Consider the following 20052-nt stretch of genomic DNA (forward strand, 5'->3'; position numbering starts at 1 on the left):
TTCAATGTAGGTCGGTCCGTTGTACTTACCCCGATTCTACGATTAAAACTAAAAACAGCGCAAAGACACGGACAAAAACGAGAAGGTAGACGAACAAGTCGCTGACTTACAGCCGAAGTTTATTCGTGCTAACAAGAGTGTAAACACCTTAACGTAAAAACTAACAAACCAAGAGAAAATACATGACATGGACGCCACGTCCTCACGCACTGTCACTGTGCGTCTAAAAAGCAACATTCCTTATCAGACAGACATAGTGATGAAGCGCTGGCACAGTTTTTGCCCAAATCTTTGGGTTGCTTTTAATTTTTAATCATAAAATACCAACTACCCCCGAAACTTTTACGTTAGTCAACCGATTCTATATTTCGCACCTTCGAAACTGAGAGATCCAGAAAGAATTGTAAGGTAAAAAAAACTTTCAGCCTTTCCACTCTGGTGAAGAAGGAAGAACAGCGGAGCTGCAGCTTCTGTTCTCGGCGGCGGCTTTCCAGGCGAGGGATCTGCTCTTCTTTGGCAAGGGAATCTGAAGCGCTCGACGCACTGGAACTTGAGGCGATAGCGGCCTCGCGGCAATTGCGGAACCCCCGCTGTTGCCGCGCACATCGCCGCTTGTTTCGTTCCCGCTCTTCTTCCTCCGAAGAAATGTTGCCGCCATCTGAGTTACGGCAGCAGTCAGTTGTCTGATTGCCGAGGCTGGAAAGGTTGCCGCGATCTATGAGCGACGGCGGCAAGCAGACAACCGGCAAACCCAACACTCTGGACAGCTACCGCCATCTATGAGCGACGACGGCAACCAGAGTGTTGTGTCGACATTTGTTTGGTACCGGACACAATCCTGGGGAAACTGGCCCTTAACAGCTCCGCTGTAAAAACACACATTCTCGACTGCTCTTGACTAGCGAAAGTGATGGTGCCCGGCCAAATACACGGTGTTCCCAAAAAGGTTTACGTGTTGTTTTTTTAACCGGGAAAATATACTATGTATCGCCGAACGCTGATTAAGGTCCGAACCAGATTCCAAAGTTTCAGCAGTAAACGTTATCTTATTTAAAAGTTAAAAGTGATTCACTAAAATCTTGAATGGGCAAATGGCGGCGGCCGCCGGAGCTCCCAAATACGTGGAGCTCTATGGCGCCAGAAACCACAAATGGGCGAAAATGCGCCTCATTTTCCCTTTGAAATTTTAAGAAAATCACATATAACTTTTTGGAATATTTGATATCGGTTCGTGTTAAAACTTTGGCATATTGTTCGAACTTTTAGCGCTACCTCTGGGCGGAGGAGCGTTGGGCGACGCACATTTTATTTTTGCAATTCGAAATCCTTTTGTAGATCTTTTTGGGGACTCTGAGTACTACAGATTCCAGGTCGATTATCGCCATTAGTACGGTGAAAAAAAAATAAACTACTCTTTGAGCGACCAGATGGCATTGAATTTCTAAAAGGCTCAATTCCACTGCCTTAGAAGTTTTGACGACGCAGCTCTTACAATTTAGGAGAACAATAACATGAAAAGACGGCCTTAAGAATTATTTTAGGAAAAAAAAAAAAGGTTTTGAGTGTAAGAGAGCAAACAATATTCTTTCTATAGTGTTTTTCACAGATAACATTTCCACGCGAGTCCATAATCTTAATTCTTGGTGCTTAAACGGAACGCTGCTCCCATCTGCACATGGTTCCTTAGGACACTGACCCAGGACTCTAAAAGCAGCGTGAATCGAGATTTCGCTATCGATGCACAGGCGAAACAAGCGTACGTCTTCTTACCAGCAGCACATGCTGTGTCGGTGCTTGGAGGCGCTGAAAAATAAGTTTATTGATTTAAAATACGCAAGAATAATATAATTGTAAGAGATCCGGGGAGATGGGCATGATTGATAAGTTAATTGCATACACAGTGCCAAAGACGCTTATATTGGCGAGGAACGCCTCCAGTACGATGACGCTACATGGTGATCTTGGCGCGACTGGTTTAGGACGACTTTCTGAAAGATTCGAAGATTAGAATGGGACCGAGGTGGCGATTTTCATGGCAACGTATTTAGATTATCCAATCACATTGCGAGGTTTTGGTCGTCTGTACGTTAGTATCTGCTTGTGTCCGGCTAGCAGGTAGGAAAGGCAATAGCTATACTTTCCCAGAATCCAGTAACTTTAACCCGAACAGATTGTGGCCGCTGGAACGGCAGATTCCCGGCCCTCAGCGCCACGCGTATACGGATTATGTCGATCGTTCCGCTATTCGCGCTCTTTTACCATAACTTTGGGTGACCATGATTGGAACATGACGTGCACCATATTTTTAGTCACCGAGAGTTACTCCAACGGACTTTTCCCGCGACCACCGCCAGGGTAATATTTCCGGCTTCTGGTTGGCCACGTTCGAATTTGTGAAGACGCCCTGGAACACGCCCAGCCCGCTTTCGGCCAATTGCGCCTCCTCATTTGCCTCCCATACTTCCGAATGAATGGCCCAACTCTCTCTCTATAGGCAATTGCAAGCATGGCGCCACAAGTGGTGCCCCATGCGTGCAAGCGCGTGCAACGCGCGGGTGAACGTAGCTTTGGCAAGCTCATAATCGCAAGGGCGTGCCTGCTCGAGCAGAGACATGGCGGCGGCCAGTCGCCCAGCTTGCAATCGTCTATATGCGGCTCTGTTGTGCCATTTAAACCTCTAGCGTATATTATAACAACTATATGGTCTGAACTAGTTCAGATCTGGGATCTAGTTCAGATCTGGGACGATTCACCCTTCAGTAACCGCTCATTCACACTGGAAGCGGATCCGCGTTCACAAAGCGGTTCCGAACGCGGTTGTATAAAAATCCAGTACATTTGCACGCGCACTTGATGTCATCGAGTGCGCGTGCAATTGTACTGGATCTTTATACAACCGCGTACGCAACCGCTTTCCGAACGCGGACCTGCTTGCAGTGTGAATGAGCGGTAAAGAACGAAGACGAAGCGGCTATTCGAAGTTCCTCACGTGGCTTTCACTGGGTTACATCGACGTGTTCCGTCGAGATGGAGTCTTGGAGGGCAGCGGCCTTTTTGCTGTGGATCGTCGCCAGGATCGCCCGGTGTCAGAAGAACACTGGCATCTACAACCGCAGTATGGACTTTTTCGAATACTTCTTTCTAATTAATTCTGAAATTAACCGCAGAAGAGAAAAAACGGGGCTCTTCGAGGCATGGACAGAACGAGCGGGTTGGTATGGATAGTAAACTTGAGGAAGAAAACGAGAAAGGACGGTCAAACACAAACTTTTTTTTTTTCAGTATATGGTTAGACCTCCATGTTTAAGACTAAAACTACTTCCGCGAGTACGTTCCATCCAAGCATCTGATCATTCAACCAATAGAGTAAAAACAAATATCAGATGCTTCTCTTTGAGGTTCGGAAGGCGAAATAACGAACACGACGGAACATTCATATCTACCCTCGGCTTCCAGATGACGTCATCGCGTTCCGCAGGGGGTCATTTCTAGCTCTCTCTGTAGGTATTTTAGCCAACGTCGACGCAAGTTGTGTATTGTCTACGGAAACTTGGATGCTGCGTGTAACCTTGTCGGCGTCCTGCGGACGCAGTCCTGCTGAACGACTATTGCGGCAACGCGCGGGAGGCCAAGAAGGAGCTTCGCAGTTCGGCCGCTTCCCTTTCGTCTGCCATCGTGACGGCCGTTCAGCGGCGCCGCCGGAGTCCCGGCAGCGAGCTGTGCGAGTACGAGGTGCAGACCACGGGCGGCACGGGACTCATCGTGGCCATCAGCGAGCTGAACTTGCGCATGGGCACGCTGAACACGTCCTGCATCGACTACATATGCGTGAGCTCCCCCCCCGTGACTCAGTCTTCTACACGTTACACGGAAATAAACTAAGAGATTACTATTACACTTGGTTAAAAAGTGTTCATTGAGTTTACTTGATTACTTGAGGCGAAAAGTAATCGAAGGTTACCCGAAAAAATACACGTTCTTTTTTCGATTATTTTACGTGTTCAAAACACAAATTTTACTGCCCGTGCTGCTCATTATTGGATGAGAATAAGCGTATTACAGGCTACTTATCTTATCAGTCCTCCAATTTAGGTAGACCATCAGGTTCTAGGATTGCTTGGTTGTAAACTTTAGAAACGGGGGTGCCCCTAGAAAAACGAGGGGAAAAAAGTACCGCCTTCGAGCAATTTTCGTATCTCTTGTGGAGATCAATCTTCGGATTACTTTGTAAGAAAGTTAATCTATTGACTACGGACTTACTCCAAAATGTAAGCGATTACAAGTTATTTGATTATTCGTAATGAGTTTCGTGCAAACCTGGCGTGACCGTAACCACTCCCTTCTCCTTCATGGTTCACTTTCGAAGGAAAAAAAATATATAATTTCATTCGAAATCGCGTTCACTCTGCGTGATTGGTTTAGTGATGCTGTCGGGAGCGGTTATAACAAAGTCGGTTATAACGAAATAGCGGCTTCAAAAAAGCGATCCCAATTTCCCATTCCCTTTTGCACTTCGTTATAACCGAGGTCGGTTATAACAAAATAGCGGATATAGTGAAGTGATTTCCGATTCCCGTCGACTTCCTTATAACCGGTTTCGACAGTATTGCACACGCACAAAAATGATAAGCGCCATGACGATGCACCTTCGCCGCTACTTCATCTTCTCTGGCAGCATCGGCTGGGCGTGAAGTGGAGAGATATTACTCCTCAAATGTGCGAGCCTGGTCGTGCCTCTGCCTTCCAGATCAAGACCAAATACACCTTGTCCGGAGAGAACGACGTGTTCTGCGGGAAAGTGACCAGCGACCTTAACAAGCACTGGACCACTTCTTACTCCATAGACATAGAGTTCTTCTCGAAGACGCCCATATCGTACTTCGTCAAGGGCGATATTGTCAAGATCATCGTCACGAGCTTCACAGAAGGTGATAAAAACCTCGTTTTCATTGTCAACGTGCTCCACTGACATTTTCGGAATCCAAGGACTCACTGTACCCTGTGCATACGACACAGTTAGTGCCAACGTTTCTATAGATCAACTCAGTTGTGGGATTCTAGCGGAAGTGGGTATACCCTTCTTTCTCCGTTTCATGTCGGCAGTCCCTGCGCGTCGCCTCTCGGCCGTTATTGAAGGTAGACTTGGAGCATGTGCAGTTACTCTAGCTGTCTGCTGTTTGAAGCGCCATCTAGGGGCTGCGTTTCAAAATTGTGTATTTTCTAGAGTGCGGTGAAGCGCCATCTAGACGCTGTGATTGAAAACCTATGTATTATGTTGGGTACGCTGTAGTTACCATAGCAACCGCCCCCAAAAGGGAGAGCTTCCCCCTAGAAAAACCCACACAAAGCAACTGGACATTGATGTGACCACCGCAGCTAGCGACGGAGGCTGCGGTCCTGGGGAGTTCCGGTGCGCGAGCAGCCGCTGCATCTTCGGCGGCTATCGCTGCGACGACATCAACAACTGCGGGGACGGCAGCGACGAGGCGCTCTTCGGCGATTCCATGTGCCGTGAGTTCTCGCCGGTGACTTTGCTATGAATATAAGCAGTAAAGGCACGTTCGCGCTCTTGCGTTGGCCTACGACCGAGCTCTTGCGATCTCTTGTGACGAGAGAACACACTGGCACGCTGGCGCCATCTATGAGGTGACCCTGTAACTGTACTTCATTAGAGCGAAGGTTATGCGGTATTTGGGAGATCAAATGTACGTACTATCTATGAAAAAATGTCGTGCATATCATTGTCACAAGTGTTTTAAAGCCAAGAGACAAAGAATGATGCGTAAAAAAGTGGGAAAAATACAGAAATGCCAATTGTTCCGCAACTACCCGATAGATGGCGCAAGTGTTTCTCTCGTTGGAAGAGATCCCAAGAACTTTTCAAGCCTGGTCCACACACCCGTTATTGCTGTGTCTTAGAACCTCTCAAAATCTGTTACGACGGTAGAAGACACTGGCACTATCTTTCGGGTAGCCGGAACATTTCGTTTCCGTATAAGAACTCTGTTTCGCGCACTATTTTTCTTATTTTTCTTGAATAGCCCTTTTCGATGTTATAAACGACAATTGCTCACAGATAGTAGATACATCGGATCTCTCAAATACCGCAAAACCTTCTCTCTGGTGAAATGAAATTCCAAGGTCACCTCATAGATGGCGCCATGTTGCCAGCCTATACTCTCGTCGTAAGAGATCACAAGACTTCGGTCGTAAGCAAAGGCAAGTTTGTGAAAAAGGCTTTATTCCCTCCGTTCATTCTCGCGGTTTCCCGATTCAGTGATGCCGAAAAGCTCCCTCATCCTGATCACCCTCGGAGTGGCGAACCTTGTCATCACCTGGTTCTCCGTTTTTTATTGCTGCGTCCGCAACGCTCTCACAAAGAAAAAGGTGAGCACTGACCCAACTCGGCTCTCGCAACTCCTGGGCAGGGCTTGGGCGGGTCTATTGCCATTACGCCGGGCCTGGGCTAAACAAAAAGCGGTCCGTGCGTGCTCTAGTGCTGGCGCGTTCGGCTTCCGCTCGTCTTTGTAAACGTGTGCGCGAATAAGGACGGTCCCTTCCGTGGCTCTCACCGACCCGCTGAGGTCCATTGACGTGCCCCTACTCATGTTGCGCCATCTCACGGCGTTCGACAGAAACGCTTGAGATGGCGCAAGCGGCTGAGGTTTTAGGAAGCGAATGGCGGCGCACAGCAGAAGACTGAACTGAATGACGCCATTTTGTTCCAGCGGAATGTGCTTCGTCATTTCTATCGGCTGTCATTATTTGTAAAAAAGAGTATGAAGGAAATTTTAACCTCTCTCCTCTTCCACCGTTCTCTCTGTATACTCCGTTTCACACCAAGTCCGAACGCTACCGAAGCTACGGTCAGATAAAAACAATTAGACAGCGCCAAAAAGTGCTTCGTCACGGCACTCGTTGTCTTTGTGCGTTCTCTGATTACCGGCTAAATCAGCCATGCACTTAAACAAAAAAAAAAAAAAAAAGATCACGACGCGTTTGCCATGCGTGATTGGTGTAGCCGGTAATCAGACAACGCACAGACCACGAGTGCCATGACGGTGCGCTTTTGGAGCTGCTCGACTGGCTTCGTTTTATCGTAGAGGAGGCTGCGCTTGGACTGGGTGCAAAACGGATCTGTTCCAGCCAACGGAGCCGGGCTGCTATAGATATTTGCAAAAATCCCCTTCCGCGCGGTACCATCTTTGTCTGAGGGGCTGTGGAACGCCTCCTGAGCATGCGCTGTCGACCTGCTGTGCTGTATATCGGACGCTGCGCATGCGTGCATTGCTCAGGTAATCAGTATTTTTCGCCCGGGTGATAAGCGATTCTAAGATCTATAGAGAGGATTTACTGAAAATTGGGCAAATGTTTTTCCCTGATGTCCATTGCTATGTATAGTCAAGCCAGGGTGAGAACGGCAGGGAGGAGCTTCAGTCGTCCCTTTCAGTCCGCGCTTTCTACGTTCGACCATGCTTCGGAGTCTCGTGTAACCCGAGTTCGCGCGAGCAGCCAAAGCACGGTGGAAAGCATGGAGTGCGTGCTGGAAGTCGGGTGTTAAAAAAACAAAAAGCATGCCCTTGTTCTTGTTCCGTCAGTGACTATTGCCAATGACCGCATAAAGGGTAACCCCGGTCAAAAATTGAACCAGAATGAATGACTGATATCGGTTTACTGAGATTGAATGCGAGCATTGGCAAAATATTAAGACCGGTTCAGACACTCGTGTTTGAGTGCGTTTGACTGCATTGCGTCGAGAACCGAAAGCGAGTCACCGGCACATCTGTGCTTCGTATGATGCGTGGAATCCAATTCAAGGAATCATCTTGACACGCGATATAAGCAGCAGGGATGGCCTGGTTTCTCGCAGTTGCAACGCAGTCAAACAACTGTTTGAACCAGGCTTTATACTGGTGGGAACCGCGGTCCACCCTGAAACCGCCAATAAAAACGCTACCGCCAGCTTCTCGGCGGGCATCAAGACGGTTGGCTGATGGTCCAGCAACATTGTGCTCCGATTTCACGTTCTTACTCAAGGAGGTTACTTGTTCTTACTGCCACATCTTTCGCCCTGTATCTCTTGTTTTGTTTTCAGCCGTATGAGCGGACGATTTCTGCTTGTTACGTTATGTTTTAGCGGGCGTAGTTTGTAAGTGCTCCTCAGTGATCGCGCACGAAGCTTATAGACCTTTCCAGAAAAGGGCTGCTGGCCGGTTTCATTTTCAGTGTTCGTGCGTATCGCGCGTGATTTGCTCGCTTTCCGAAGCGACGCGCACGCGCGTGCTGAGCTGTAGAGATCGCACGCTGAGCTGTGGATTTGTAAACATTGGAAAGGTCTATAGACTCCCTACTCGCTCGAACGCGGGTGCCCAAGGTGGCGTTTGTGGCATTCGCTGGCGTCCATTGCATAGTCCGTTCCTGCTGAGCGCGAAATTACGATTAGCTTCCGCAACGCTTCTGCAACGTGCCTCGCGTACACCACTAAGATTGTAGTTCTTCACAGAAGTGGTTTGTCGTTCTCAGCCTCCGGTTCACCGTGGCGAACTCACTTTTCGGCCGGAAAATTTATGAATGCGCATTAATATTTTTTACGGATGTCTGATATCTACGAAACGAAGCAACAAAACAGCCGTTGAATCTATACCTGACTGATCTGAGCAGCTCTTCCGACTAGGCCGTTCGTACGTTTTGCGGTACCGAGGTGCAAACTTCGCGTCTGCTGACCACAAGCGTTGCCACCATGCTCGAGCCGCTAGTTTCGGTTTCCCCGTTGAGCCCCGAAACCAATCTTTGAGATAAGATATCTAGAAAACTGCGCTATAGGCATAAAAAAAAAAAAAAAAAAAAAAAAAAAAAAAAATTACACCACGTAATTCGAGACCGCTTTCTTCACTAAAACGCGGTCGTAACCCTGTAATCGAGAAAATGTACCGGAGTTACCCTTTAAAGGGATACTTCAACGAAATTTGAAATATTCCCGTCGTGTTCCAAAATAGGTTGAATATGATCCACAATATCCGTAAATGACAATCGCACGTTTGTATTTTGATCCTGGTGGCTGTATTTTTCGTTATAAACGGCCCACTCTGGCAAGCGCTCGGAGAAGGCCCAGCTTAGAGCACGTGACATCCAACGCAATCGTGACGTAGGTCGTCTCAAGACGAGCAAAGCTACGGCGAGGCTGACGTCGAGAGGATGGCCTAGTCGTTCCAGCCACCGAAGCGGCTGCTTTTGTAAGAATTTTGAGTGACGGGTTAATCTTTTATAATCTTCTAGGGGGACAATAGCGACTTCTGCGACACACAAAAGGGATTCTCGGGAAGAGGGGAGTTCCTCCTTCCCCCCTCCCCTCGTCGGGGCCGGAGACGAGACAACCTCCGTCACTAGCTGTCAAGGTTCCTAGACGAGCATTACAAACGAGGCGTTAGCGACATCCACCAGGTGCTCTTCGCTAATCTTTTAATTCGTTTTAAAATTCCATTTCGAGACTTTTTTAACAAGATATTGGTATGTTCCATGTGATACTGCTTTTTTGAACACATATAGACCAAAAAATGAGCGCCGAAATTTCGTTGTAGTATCCCTTTAAGAAATGCGGCGCGTGGTGAGACGCTGATATACGCATTGTAGTGATTCTTCACTGCACCGATAAAAGTACGCGTGTTGGTCTATAATATAGACCAACACGCGGCTCTGACTTCATGCCGCTGCGGTGGCGCTGCTGTCGGCGCATGCGCAAAAGCTTCGCCTCCGACGATTTTGGTTTCTGCACATGTTCAGTGCCCACAGATGGCAGATGCGGGCTTGTTTGTAACAAAATCATACGTAACGCGTTAGAGGTACCCCGTTACTTGTACCTAGTCGCACTTCGTAGCGAAGTAACGTTTTAGTACGTTTCGATGACGTAACGGGTTAGGGTATTTACTTACTTCTGGAGGTTATCTCCCCAGCTCGTTCCATACAAAAATGTCCTGTGGTCGGCTATAGAAAATTCTTTGTATGGCCGGCTTTAGCTATTTGGCCCAATTAGCTAAAGAATGTTCTATGGTTGTCTTCAGCATTTTTTTATGGTCGTCCTTATAGGCCGCTTTAGCTTTGTCTATGTATGGCCCTATCACTGTCCGGCCATAGCGCTCTTTAGCTTTTCTAACGGCTGGCTTTCTATAGCCAGCATCTATAGGTGCCAATGGTGTTTTTAGCCCTTTATATGGTCTGCTAAAAAAGGCTGTATGGGTTTTCCTATGGCCCTCTTTAGCCGGCACACTCTAAAAAAAAGTTATTTTGAAGTTCTCCCGAATTTAGAACGCCACATGGTAGATACACACATCACTGAACACACAAACAGCACAAGCAGAACAACCCCCCAAGTTCGCACTACCTCTATATATGGCAGTCTTATTTTTGAATCTTGGCCGGTGACTAACACGGAGGGGCGGAGCAAATATTACTCGTGCGTAATACATTATTTGAATTGTCTCTTGGAATCTCGCCATCTCTTAATTCAACACCCTGAAAAAAGCAAATATAGATCATTAGTCCAATTAACTAAAAATTAATATTTATATTTTTAATAAGTTTGATGATTCACGTAGACAATGCAGTGATGACATGCAGTACACTGGTGCTGAAGATTCCAATCAAGCTATTGCTTGATTGCAGTGTTCGGCGCCAGTGTAATCTGTATTAAATTTTGGGGGTAATAATTAATTTTATTGTTGCACAAGTATTTCGATGGATTTTTCAAACAAGCAATAATACTGGTTTTCACGACTCGTTGCAACAGCAGAGAACATATCTTGGGTCATGGTTTTTCACCGGTATTACAGAAATTTAGTATTGCTTTAATTTTCTAACTTGGAGTGTTTTACTAAAAAAACGTAAGTGCCGGTAGCGATTTTCTATAGGCGTGGAAAGAAAATTTATTGGTTCTTAGTCTTTAGACTTGGGGTCATAAATTTTTCTATAGACGGCCGGGTAAAGACAAATTATTAATTTCCAGTCTTTAGACCCGGGGCCAAAGAATTGTCTATAGGCGGGTAAAGTACATTTATTGGTTCACTGTCTTTAGGCATAAGAACATATAATTTCCTATAGGCGGCTAAAGCAATTCTATTTGTTTCCAGTCTTTAGGCTCACGGCCATAAAATTTTCTATACAAGGTTAAAGCTAATTCATTGGTTCCCAGTCTTTAGACTTGTGGCCATAGAATTTTCTGTAAGCGGGTAAAGAAAATTTATTGGTTCCCAGTCTAGACACAGGGCCATAGATTTTCCTATAGCTGGCTGTAGCTGTTTTTTTTTTTATTTCTATGGCCGACCATAGAGGGCCATAGGGGTGATAGCCTGCCATATAATGTTCCATAGACGACCATAGACCATTTTTGTATGGGGTGCGCACCTATAATTTGCAGGGCACGATTACGCTAGACAGACCATAAAAAAAAGTGCACAAGGTATGTCAGTATAGCCACAGTCATCCCTGAATGAACGCGTTCAAAAAGGAGCAATTATTGACGACGTCAAATATCGAAAACGGGCACTGCTTCAGAAACACGACATATTCGGTGTAACAAGCTGAGATAACGGGTTCCCTATTAAATCGCAGTAACGAGCAACAAACTTAATTACTTTCTTAGTGAGCAACGGGTAACGGTCGTTACTTACTTTATTTTAGTAACGTGTGCATGTCTGGTCTGTAAACAGAGCGCTGACATAATCCCACGCTCGGCGCGCTGGGTTGTCCTCCTGCTGCTAGGTGCTCCAAGAAGATCGCTGGGGCATGGCGACACCTCCTCTGCTGACGGCGATAGCCAGAGAAGGAAGTCAACAGGACGGCTCAGGCGGTGCCTTCAGTTCGCCAGATAACGAAATGACCACCGGGCCACTCCAGGTGGAACTCACGAGGGGACAAGATGCGGTGGCTGCCCTGGCGGCCGACGCCCAGGAAGATACCACGTTGTCTCCCGAATAGGCGAAACACAAGGAACGTGTGGAAGAAACAACGCATACTCATTGCTGGACAGTAGTCCGGTAGATCGATGGTTCTATTCCACGATATATTATACCGGCTTCTAACTAATCATGTTGGTCGGAATACTTGACGACTGCTCGTGTAATGCCAAGAGGTTATGTAATCTCTCGGTGTGTAACGCAGTCTTTAGGAAAAAATGTTTCAAGCTAAGCAATTTCCCTAGTGACCAGATTCTTTTCGTCTTATATATCTTGAAACGTAGATATTTTAGTTAAGATTTTTAGGAGGAAAAGGTTTTGGAGCTTGCATTTATTTTCAGTGAATATATCTGCGAAAAATTAGAAAGTGAAGAAGTCTTTTTTCTAATGTTTTTTTTTTAAGTTAGCAATGAAATATATTTTTTTATTTAGAAAATGCAGGTTTCATTCATCAAAGTTTATCTTCGAACTAATAAAAAAAATATACCGACTGAAATGTAAAACGAATCTTAAATATAAAGAAAACGCTTAGCTTTTAGCTTATTTAAATGTGGAATATTTGATGGCAAAAGAATGTCTGCTACACACATTGTTTTTTATATAAAAAGTAAAAAAAAATGCAGTTTACCTCCTCAACAGTGATTACAGAAAGTAAGTATGCATTTTGGGTATTCACTTTATATTACGACCACATGCGCGATATGATAGGCTGCTCTTGCGTAAAAACGGGGAAATATCTTCTCTTTTTATTCTAACCGCTTTACTTTATCACTGGTCATGTGCGAAGATATGTCTGTTCTTGATAATGGTTAGTGTGGGGTACTGCAGCCTCAGCATTATCAGTTCGACTCAAAACATTTGGTTATACATAGATGTAAACTGCATGAATAGGCGTCTGTGGGTAGCTAGTGTAAATGCTTAACCAGTAGTTAAATTGGACACCTCCGCGAGCAGAGTGCTTTATTTTATGGAATTTCGACGTCCTTCCACAGGCTCATGAAATTGCTGTCACCAGTCTTCAAAGCGATCCGCTGCTTCATCCGGCGTATCTGGTCTTCGTTGAAATGATTCTTCCAGTCTCCAATGATGCCCTTGCGAACAAACTCCCCGGTCATGGGCTTCTTCAGGAGATCCCCTAAGGCCTCCTTGACCAGTTGCAACCCTTCCGAGTTATCTGCCTGCATTCCATGAATATCCTGCGACCACGTACGGAACGCACTGTTCCAGCTCTTCATGTGCTCCAGGCTGGTGACCTTGAGAAGATTCTCCAACTTGACCGGATTCCTCCTTAGGTCCTTACCGTAGTCACCGCCCAGAAAATTCGCAATCTTTAGGATCGAAGATCGAAGATCTTTTTTAAGGTTCTCGTAGGTCACCATGAGCACGTTGGCTTCGTTCCTGTGTTCGTACCAGGACAGCTGATGGTCGAAGTAGTCTCCGGTGTCAGCCTTGCCGTCGATGAACATCTCGAAGAACTCATCGAAGGTTCCATCCTCGAAGTCGTACACGGGGAAGCTCCTTGTGTGGTGATAGAATGAGACGCAGCAATCGTAAGGGTTCCTCGAAACGTAAATGTACTTGGCGTCGACTGACTTGGGTATCAGGTGGTAAGGCAGGTGGGTCTTGATGGAGCCTGGTCGCTCCATCTGTTCCGCGCTCAATGACCCTTGCATCTCGAGGAACGGTGATTTGGACATGAACTCTTTCATGTCCTGCTTGAGGGAACCACCGGTGTAGATGGCGTACACGATGAGTTGAACCCAGGTGGTGCCACACTTTGGGTAACTTACGACGAACAGGTCACCTGGACGAGGCTTGTAGGCCATAGCCGAACGGACGTTTTTCTCGTGGAATATCCTGTTGATGTAGAATCCGTCCACATCCCGGTAGAGGTCTTGACTCATCCTGGATCCCTGGAATGATGTAATCGTACTTTAATCAGAGGTATCCCTCGTCACACCGCAACTGGGTAGCACGGGATAGCATTCGTACTGACTGCACTGGCCAAAGTGCTCATGTAAAAAGTCATTAATAATACGCCATTTCGGGGCATACTGATTTCACGGGCGGGATAAAGACAATAGTATGTTTCAGAATAGGGGGATCCCAACACTTTAGGTCCTCCGAGCAGCTTGGGGATGTGCACTTGACATATACAGAAGTTCTGCACATGAGCAGTGCGACGCACCCAGCTGCTTGGGGAAGCAAACGCGTTGATGCCCCTCATTCTAAAACTCTACAATCGTACAGCAACATTGAGTGACTTACGTCCGGTCCAGTATGTCCAGTCTCTTTAATAGGTCTCACAGCCTCAGTGCAATATCGGTAGGCCCGGCCGCTAGTCGGGAACGAGTTATGACTCCGTGTGGCCTCGTTGCCAGCGAAAGCCACAGGCAACGCGCCAAGCCGCGATCGACGTGCAGCTGCCTCACAGCGCGAATCTGGCGAGCAGGTGCAGCATGTGCAGGCAGCGAGAACTAACCCTCCATTTTCGCTCACATTTTTGTTTGTTTGTTACCTCGTTGCTATAGTGACATACTATATTAGACTCGTTCTATTTTTCCATACCTACTGCAACAGCTTAAACTCCGTGTACACCTCTATGTTGTATTTAAACCGTGGTCGCACTGCTAATACGTCCAACAAAACAGTCTGCAGACAGTCTGAGACATTCCTTGTATAACGTTCCTATCGGTCATACAAAAAAAGGTGTCTTTAGACATGCTTAAAGCATACGTATGAAGCAAACATGCCTATAACAAGCTTGAGCTGAGACCGCCGATAACTCTGCCACCATGTTTTCAGTGAACACGGTGGGAAGGCGGAATAAAAAACACTCCGTATGAAAACTGCCATGCTGGTTTCTACGCCAGGCTATGCTCTTTTATGCGTTTTTTTTTTATTCGAGTGTGTTACAAAAAAAGTGTAAGCTGGTGCGCGTAAACTGAACGGGCCATTGTTGTTGACAGTGGCAGAAAACAAATCCAGTAATTGTTTCTAAAATTTGGAGCGCACCGCATGTGTCATAACAATAAAACAAGCTGGGGAATCGCAAATTCAGTAAGAGCTTTAAACATCTAGTGCGGAACGTACCATACATAAAAAGGTGTGCTGTCGTAAGCGAAACATTATTTTCAAGTTATCCAAAGGTGTTATCTCACCTTATGTAGTATTTCTCATCGAGCGGCGGCCAAGGGGCCTACCGCTGAAGTTGAAACCCCAACAGGATTCTCGAATTTCCCAGAACACGAAATTACAAGAATAAAAGACTCGTCTCTCCCAGGAATCAAACCCTTACTCTTCGCGTGGGAGGCAAACACGATAACCGTTAGGCAATGGCCGCGCTGCCTACTTCGCCAGCTGCGCGCGCGGCAATATGGAGCCCCAACATCACAGTCTGTCAGCCCTTGCAGTTTATGTTGACAGTTGTCAGTAAAGTGAGGAGAGGACTCGACCACCCTGCCCAAACAACTAAACCAAGAAAAGTAACGTCAGGAGCATGCTAGAATACGGTACCGCACATCGAAGACAAAGAGAATTCGACCCCCTCGTACGAGGCTACATCGTCTGTAATGCGAGTTGTGAACCCGCGAATCGAGGGAAAACGGACCCGCGTTTGATGTCTTTGCAGGTGGCGGAAGACGTCGAAGAGGTTGGAAATGGTGAAACGGTGTAAAAGACAAAAACAAATAAACACGAAGAGCTTTCTCCTGCCCGGGCAAAAAAGAATAACATGATGGAAGGCGACGGAGAGCCTACTCGTCGTTGTCTTACTTGATCTTTGTCTTTCGTATAAATTTGTACATGCCTTACCCGTTTTTCTAGAGGTTTTAGTGACCGGTCACAGAAAAAATCGTGTTTTCTGTTCGGCTATTCTTCCCTTCCTGATGTTTAATTTTTTGTTGAACTTGCTCTCTTTATGCTGCTAAATATTTTGCTCGTATTGCTCTAGCTACTGTATTATGCTCATATTTAAAAAAAGTAACGAGTAATTAAAGTAATCCGTTACCAATATCTTGTAACGAAATCACATTGCAAATTACTCAAAAAAAGTAACGTGGCATTTACAAAATTACTTAAAAAAGTAACGGATTAAAAGTAATTTGATGCTTGTAACGGATTACTTCCCAAGTCTGTAACCGGAAAACCTAAACCCCAACCAACCCAAACGTGCATATAAAGACTAAGCTGTCTCCTTTAAGTTATACTTTCTCAACGCGATTCTTGAATTCTGCTTTTTAAGCAGACAAAGTAAGTTTACCGCGCGAATCTTCAGAGCTGAGAATTTTAAGGCTGGTTCGAACATTTGCGCCTGAGTCTGACTGAACGCGCTGCGACTTGTTGCGTTCCACTGCGATTCGTTGCGCGAACCTAACAGGAGCCGCGGACAACTGAAAGACCTCCTGGCTGATCTCATCCAAGTCAGTGTAGTGGAATTACTGCGTTTTTAATGCGTTATTATCATTAATGCCCTGGTACATGCGCTGGCCTTGAAGTGGTTTGAACTGACCAGAGTTCGCAACGTCGACACAGGATGGCGCCACAGCCACACTGTCTACGGAAACTGGCTAGGAAACACTTTCGGCAAGCGCCGACAGATGGCGGGCGGGGTGTGGGTGCGCGCTTTGGACGCCCCCAGAAACTCCTGCCAGTCCTGCCGCCGGCTTTGGAGTCCTGTGTACACACACGGACTGACATTCGACTCAGCGCATGTGTGTAACGCAAACTACTGCAGGGCTCCATACGATGCCGCTCATCGTGATATGGGACTTGAACGTTGACGTTAAAGGCGGACACAACCAGTCGCTGCTAGAGCAGGTGTAATCTCAGTATGGACTGGCGTTGTGCAAGTACACTAACGAAAACGGCTATGTCGTTTTACGTGCATCGCGTGCACGTCTTTCATGCACACTTTAAGTGAACTGATGTGCTTGCACCAGGAAGAAGAGGTGTTTCGGAAATGTACACCCCGGGAAAAGATGCCAAGTGGCTGCATTCACCCTGCTTTGTTATATTAAGATATAATCGCTGCGCTAAATGCTGACTCATTTCTTTCAGAATCAGCGTAGCGACGACAGCAATTTTGGCCCCTTTTTATTACTTAATATTATCGGTTTACACTTGCAGACTGACGTCCGGCAAAGGCAATACAATTATTCAAAAGGAATCATTTTTTTATTTCAAGTGCCCTTTCTTAGAAACTTTAAAAAGTCGTTGTTAAAACGCCATGCATAAAACAAGAATAAAAAGGGAAAGAAAATAATGCAGGTAAAACTTTTCTCGTTTGGACAAAATGGCAATCATCACTATCTTCATGGTGACTGACTTTGAAGGTATTGAGTTCAGTTAAGGAGGTCGACCAATGTCTTGGACCGTTTTTTGTTCTGCCATCCTTTATTGCGATATAGCACCCATTCTACGGCTCCGTTGGTATTTGTGAAGTGGTCTTATGGAAGGGGACTGATAAATCTGACGCATCAGATGTCAATGCTTTGAGTTTTTCTAGGTTTTCCGTGTCTTGGCTGGCTCCAAGTAGTCGCTGCTCCCCTACTCTCTCTTCAGGGCGCTTCTGAGAAAATCATAGCCCAAAATGTGCTGTCCTCGGACACTGCCATTGTCCTCTTCATATATTTATTTGTGTTTTCATCTCAGAACAATAAACTGTTCACACGGCACAACGCGCGCCTGTAGCGAGGTTAAATTGTGCCAAAATAGTTATTTCAAACTTGATGAAACTCGAACATTGTTCATAGTCATCATTCGTTTAATAACGCTCCTTGATTTGTGTCCGGTTCAACATGTATATCATCCAGACCACTTTTATACCTCGTTTTTATTTCGTTTCCCCCACCCCCGTTTTTAGCCAAGGTTTACTAAGGAAGGTCTATGTGTTTCCAAAGGTCCATCACATCGCTGCCGCCAATCTTCGTGGCAATGCGCTCTTTGAACCGCCTCACCTGCTCTGCCGAAAAATGACTCCTCCAGTCACCAACGACACCCTTCCTCACAAAGTCACTAATCATCGGCTTCGTCAGCGCCTCGTCACCTACGGCATCCATCATGAGCTTCACCCAACGCGGCCTCCTACCTTCAGGAATTGCTTTCACCTCAACAAAGAATGACTTTATGCCCTCGTTAACGTACTTCTTCATGCTGTCCATGTTCGTTTGCTCTAGGACTTCACCCAAGGCCCCCGGACTGGCCCTCAGCTTTAGACCGTACTCCTTGCCGAGAAAGTCTGCAATTTTCAGCACCCACGCAGCGGTGTCCTTTTTAAGGTCCTCATAGGTCAGGAAGAGCACGTTCGGATCGTTCCGGTGCTCGTACCAAGACAGCAGGTTGTCGAAGTAGTCGCCAGTGTCTACCTTTCCTGCAATGAACATTTCAAAGAACTCGTTGAAGGTACCGTCTGCGAAATCGTAATGGGGTACTCCTTTGGTGTGGTAGAAAAATGAGACACAGCAGTCGAACGGGTTCCTCGCGATGTAAAGGTACTTGGCGTCCTTCGAATAAGGCTGCAACTGAAAGGGCATGTGGGTCTTGATGGCACCTGGTCTGGGCATGTCCTTGATGGACTCGGCGCCTACCATCTCCAGGAATGGCATCTCGCGGAGGATGTCCATCATGTTTTCCGGCGGAGCACGGCCGTTGAAGATGTTGTAGACGATGTGTTGCAACCAGGTGGTGCCGCACTTGGGGTAACTTACGATGAACACGTCTCCAGGCACCGGTTTGTAGCCCAGTGCCGAGCGAATAGTTTCTTCGTGAAAGCCGTTGCTGACGTAGTAACCGTCGATCTCTCTGTAGCCCTCCGTCATCTTGGTTTCCTGTCAAGGAAGAAAATAAAAACAGCAAAATCAGTAATTATATATGCGATAAATAAATGTCTATTGCTTGCACTTGACGTGATCGCCCCGTGTTAAAGGTCATTCCTACTTGTTCTTGTTGAGAAAAGCTTAATTCACCAATGCAAAATGTATGCTCAGAAGGTACGCGCTCAGCAGCAAGGGCGTGATAATGGCCGCAGATGTGACGTCCGTGCAAGTCGTGTCTTGACGCTCGAACACAAAATTAGTGACTCGAACTAAATTATGCAGTTTTGAAGCTGCCATCAAATCTATAAGATGCTCCTGCAATGCACAAAAACATACGCCTCGGCTGCTGCAAAGTGGCAGATGCGTGGTTCCTCTTGGCGTCGCGGTAGATGATGCTGGCGCGAGCTAGGCGCCGCGGCGTAGATCCACTATTGATGACGTGTGACTGCGTCAACGCCGTCGGCGTCGGCGTAACCGCGCGGTGCATCATGCGTAAATTTCCCCGCTAAATTTAGCGGAAAAATTTCCCGGATAAATTTAGCGGGAAATTTCTTCTGCAAAATTTAGCAGGAAATTTTTCCGCTAAACTTAGCGGGGAAATCTTTCCGCTAAATTTAGTGGGGAATTTTTCCGCTAAATTTAGCGAGGAAATTTTTCCGCTAAATTTAGCGGAGAAATTTACCCATAACGCACCGCGCAGTTACGCCGACGGCGACGGCGACAACTCCCAAGCCGGAAACGGGCGCCTAAAGGCCCTGTCACACTGAGGCAACAGTTGGACAACTCTATCCGGCAACAGGGGAAATCGTGTTGCCGGCGACCCTGTCACATCGAGGCAACAACAACAGTCCGGCAACATGTTGCTGCTGCCCGGCAACCATGTTGCCCGATTTGTTGTCCGACAACCCTGTCACACCGCGCTGACGGCGGGGACAACACGGGCAACACTCCGCCATCTTGATTGTTTACCTCCGTTCGTGTGCGGCGCGGAATCGCTGGAAATGTGACTCTACAAAGCGCTAGTGCGTCCGAAGGGCCGGAAATTACCACGGTACGACATCAACTAGTAACTGTGATTAGAAAACTTTACATGGGGAGTATTTTCCGCTCTTTATTGTATCGAAATGTTCTTCATTCGCTGACAAAGCAGGTAGGCCTAACTGAGGAAACTGACATCGCTGATATATGTTGGGGATTTAATTACGCCACCGTATGAAGCGTTTCTGTCCGGTTCATTCTTTCATGCAATTCCTATTTCTACCATAAAATTGAGTTATACCCCAAAGCGC

General features: G+C 46.5%; 2 protein-coding genes across 2 annotated transcripts; one reads left to right on the plus strand and one right to left on the minus strand.

Moving 5' to 3' along the window:
* The first annotated feature begins 2953 nt into the window (after positions 1-2953).
* On the plus strand, positions 2954-12438 carry LOC115316774. Its single transcript, XM_040219808.3, has 6 exons — positions 2954-3115; positions 3593-3828; positions 4748-4928; positions 5377-5511; positions 6278-6387; positions 11755-12438. Exons 1-6 carry the CDS (start codon positions 3028-3030, stop codon positions 11968-11970), a joined length of 966 nt encoding a protein of 321 aa, XP_040075742.1. The 5' UTR covers positions 2954-3027; the 3' UTR covers positions 11971-12438.
* Positions 12439-12891: 453 nt separating this feature from the next.
* On the minus strand, positions 12892-18769 carry LOC8037044 (amine sulfotransferase). Its single transcript, XM_002404029.5, has 2 exons — positions 18656-18769; positions 12892-13861 (listed from the first exon to the last, which is right to left on the minus strand). Exons 1-2 carry the CDS (start codon positions 18764-18766, stop codon positions 12914-12916), a joined length of 1059 nt encoding a protein of 352 aa, XP_002404073.4. The 5' UTR covers positions 18767-18769; the 3' UTR covers positions 12892-12913.
* Positions 18770-20052: the final 1283 nt, after the last annotated feature.

Source organism: Ixodes scapularis, unplaced genomic scaffold (genome assembly GCF_016920785.2).
Source record: "Ixodes scapularis isolate PalLabHiFi unplaced genomic scaffold, ASM1692078v2 PGA_scaffold10__122_contigs__length_95168666, whole genome shotgun sequence".
Lineage (NCBI taxonomy): Eukaryota > Metazoa > Arthropoda > Arachnida > Ixodida > Ixodidae > Ixodes > Ixodes scapularis.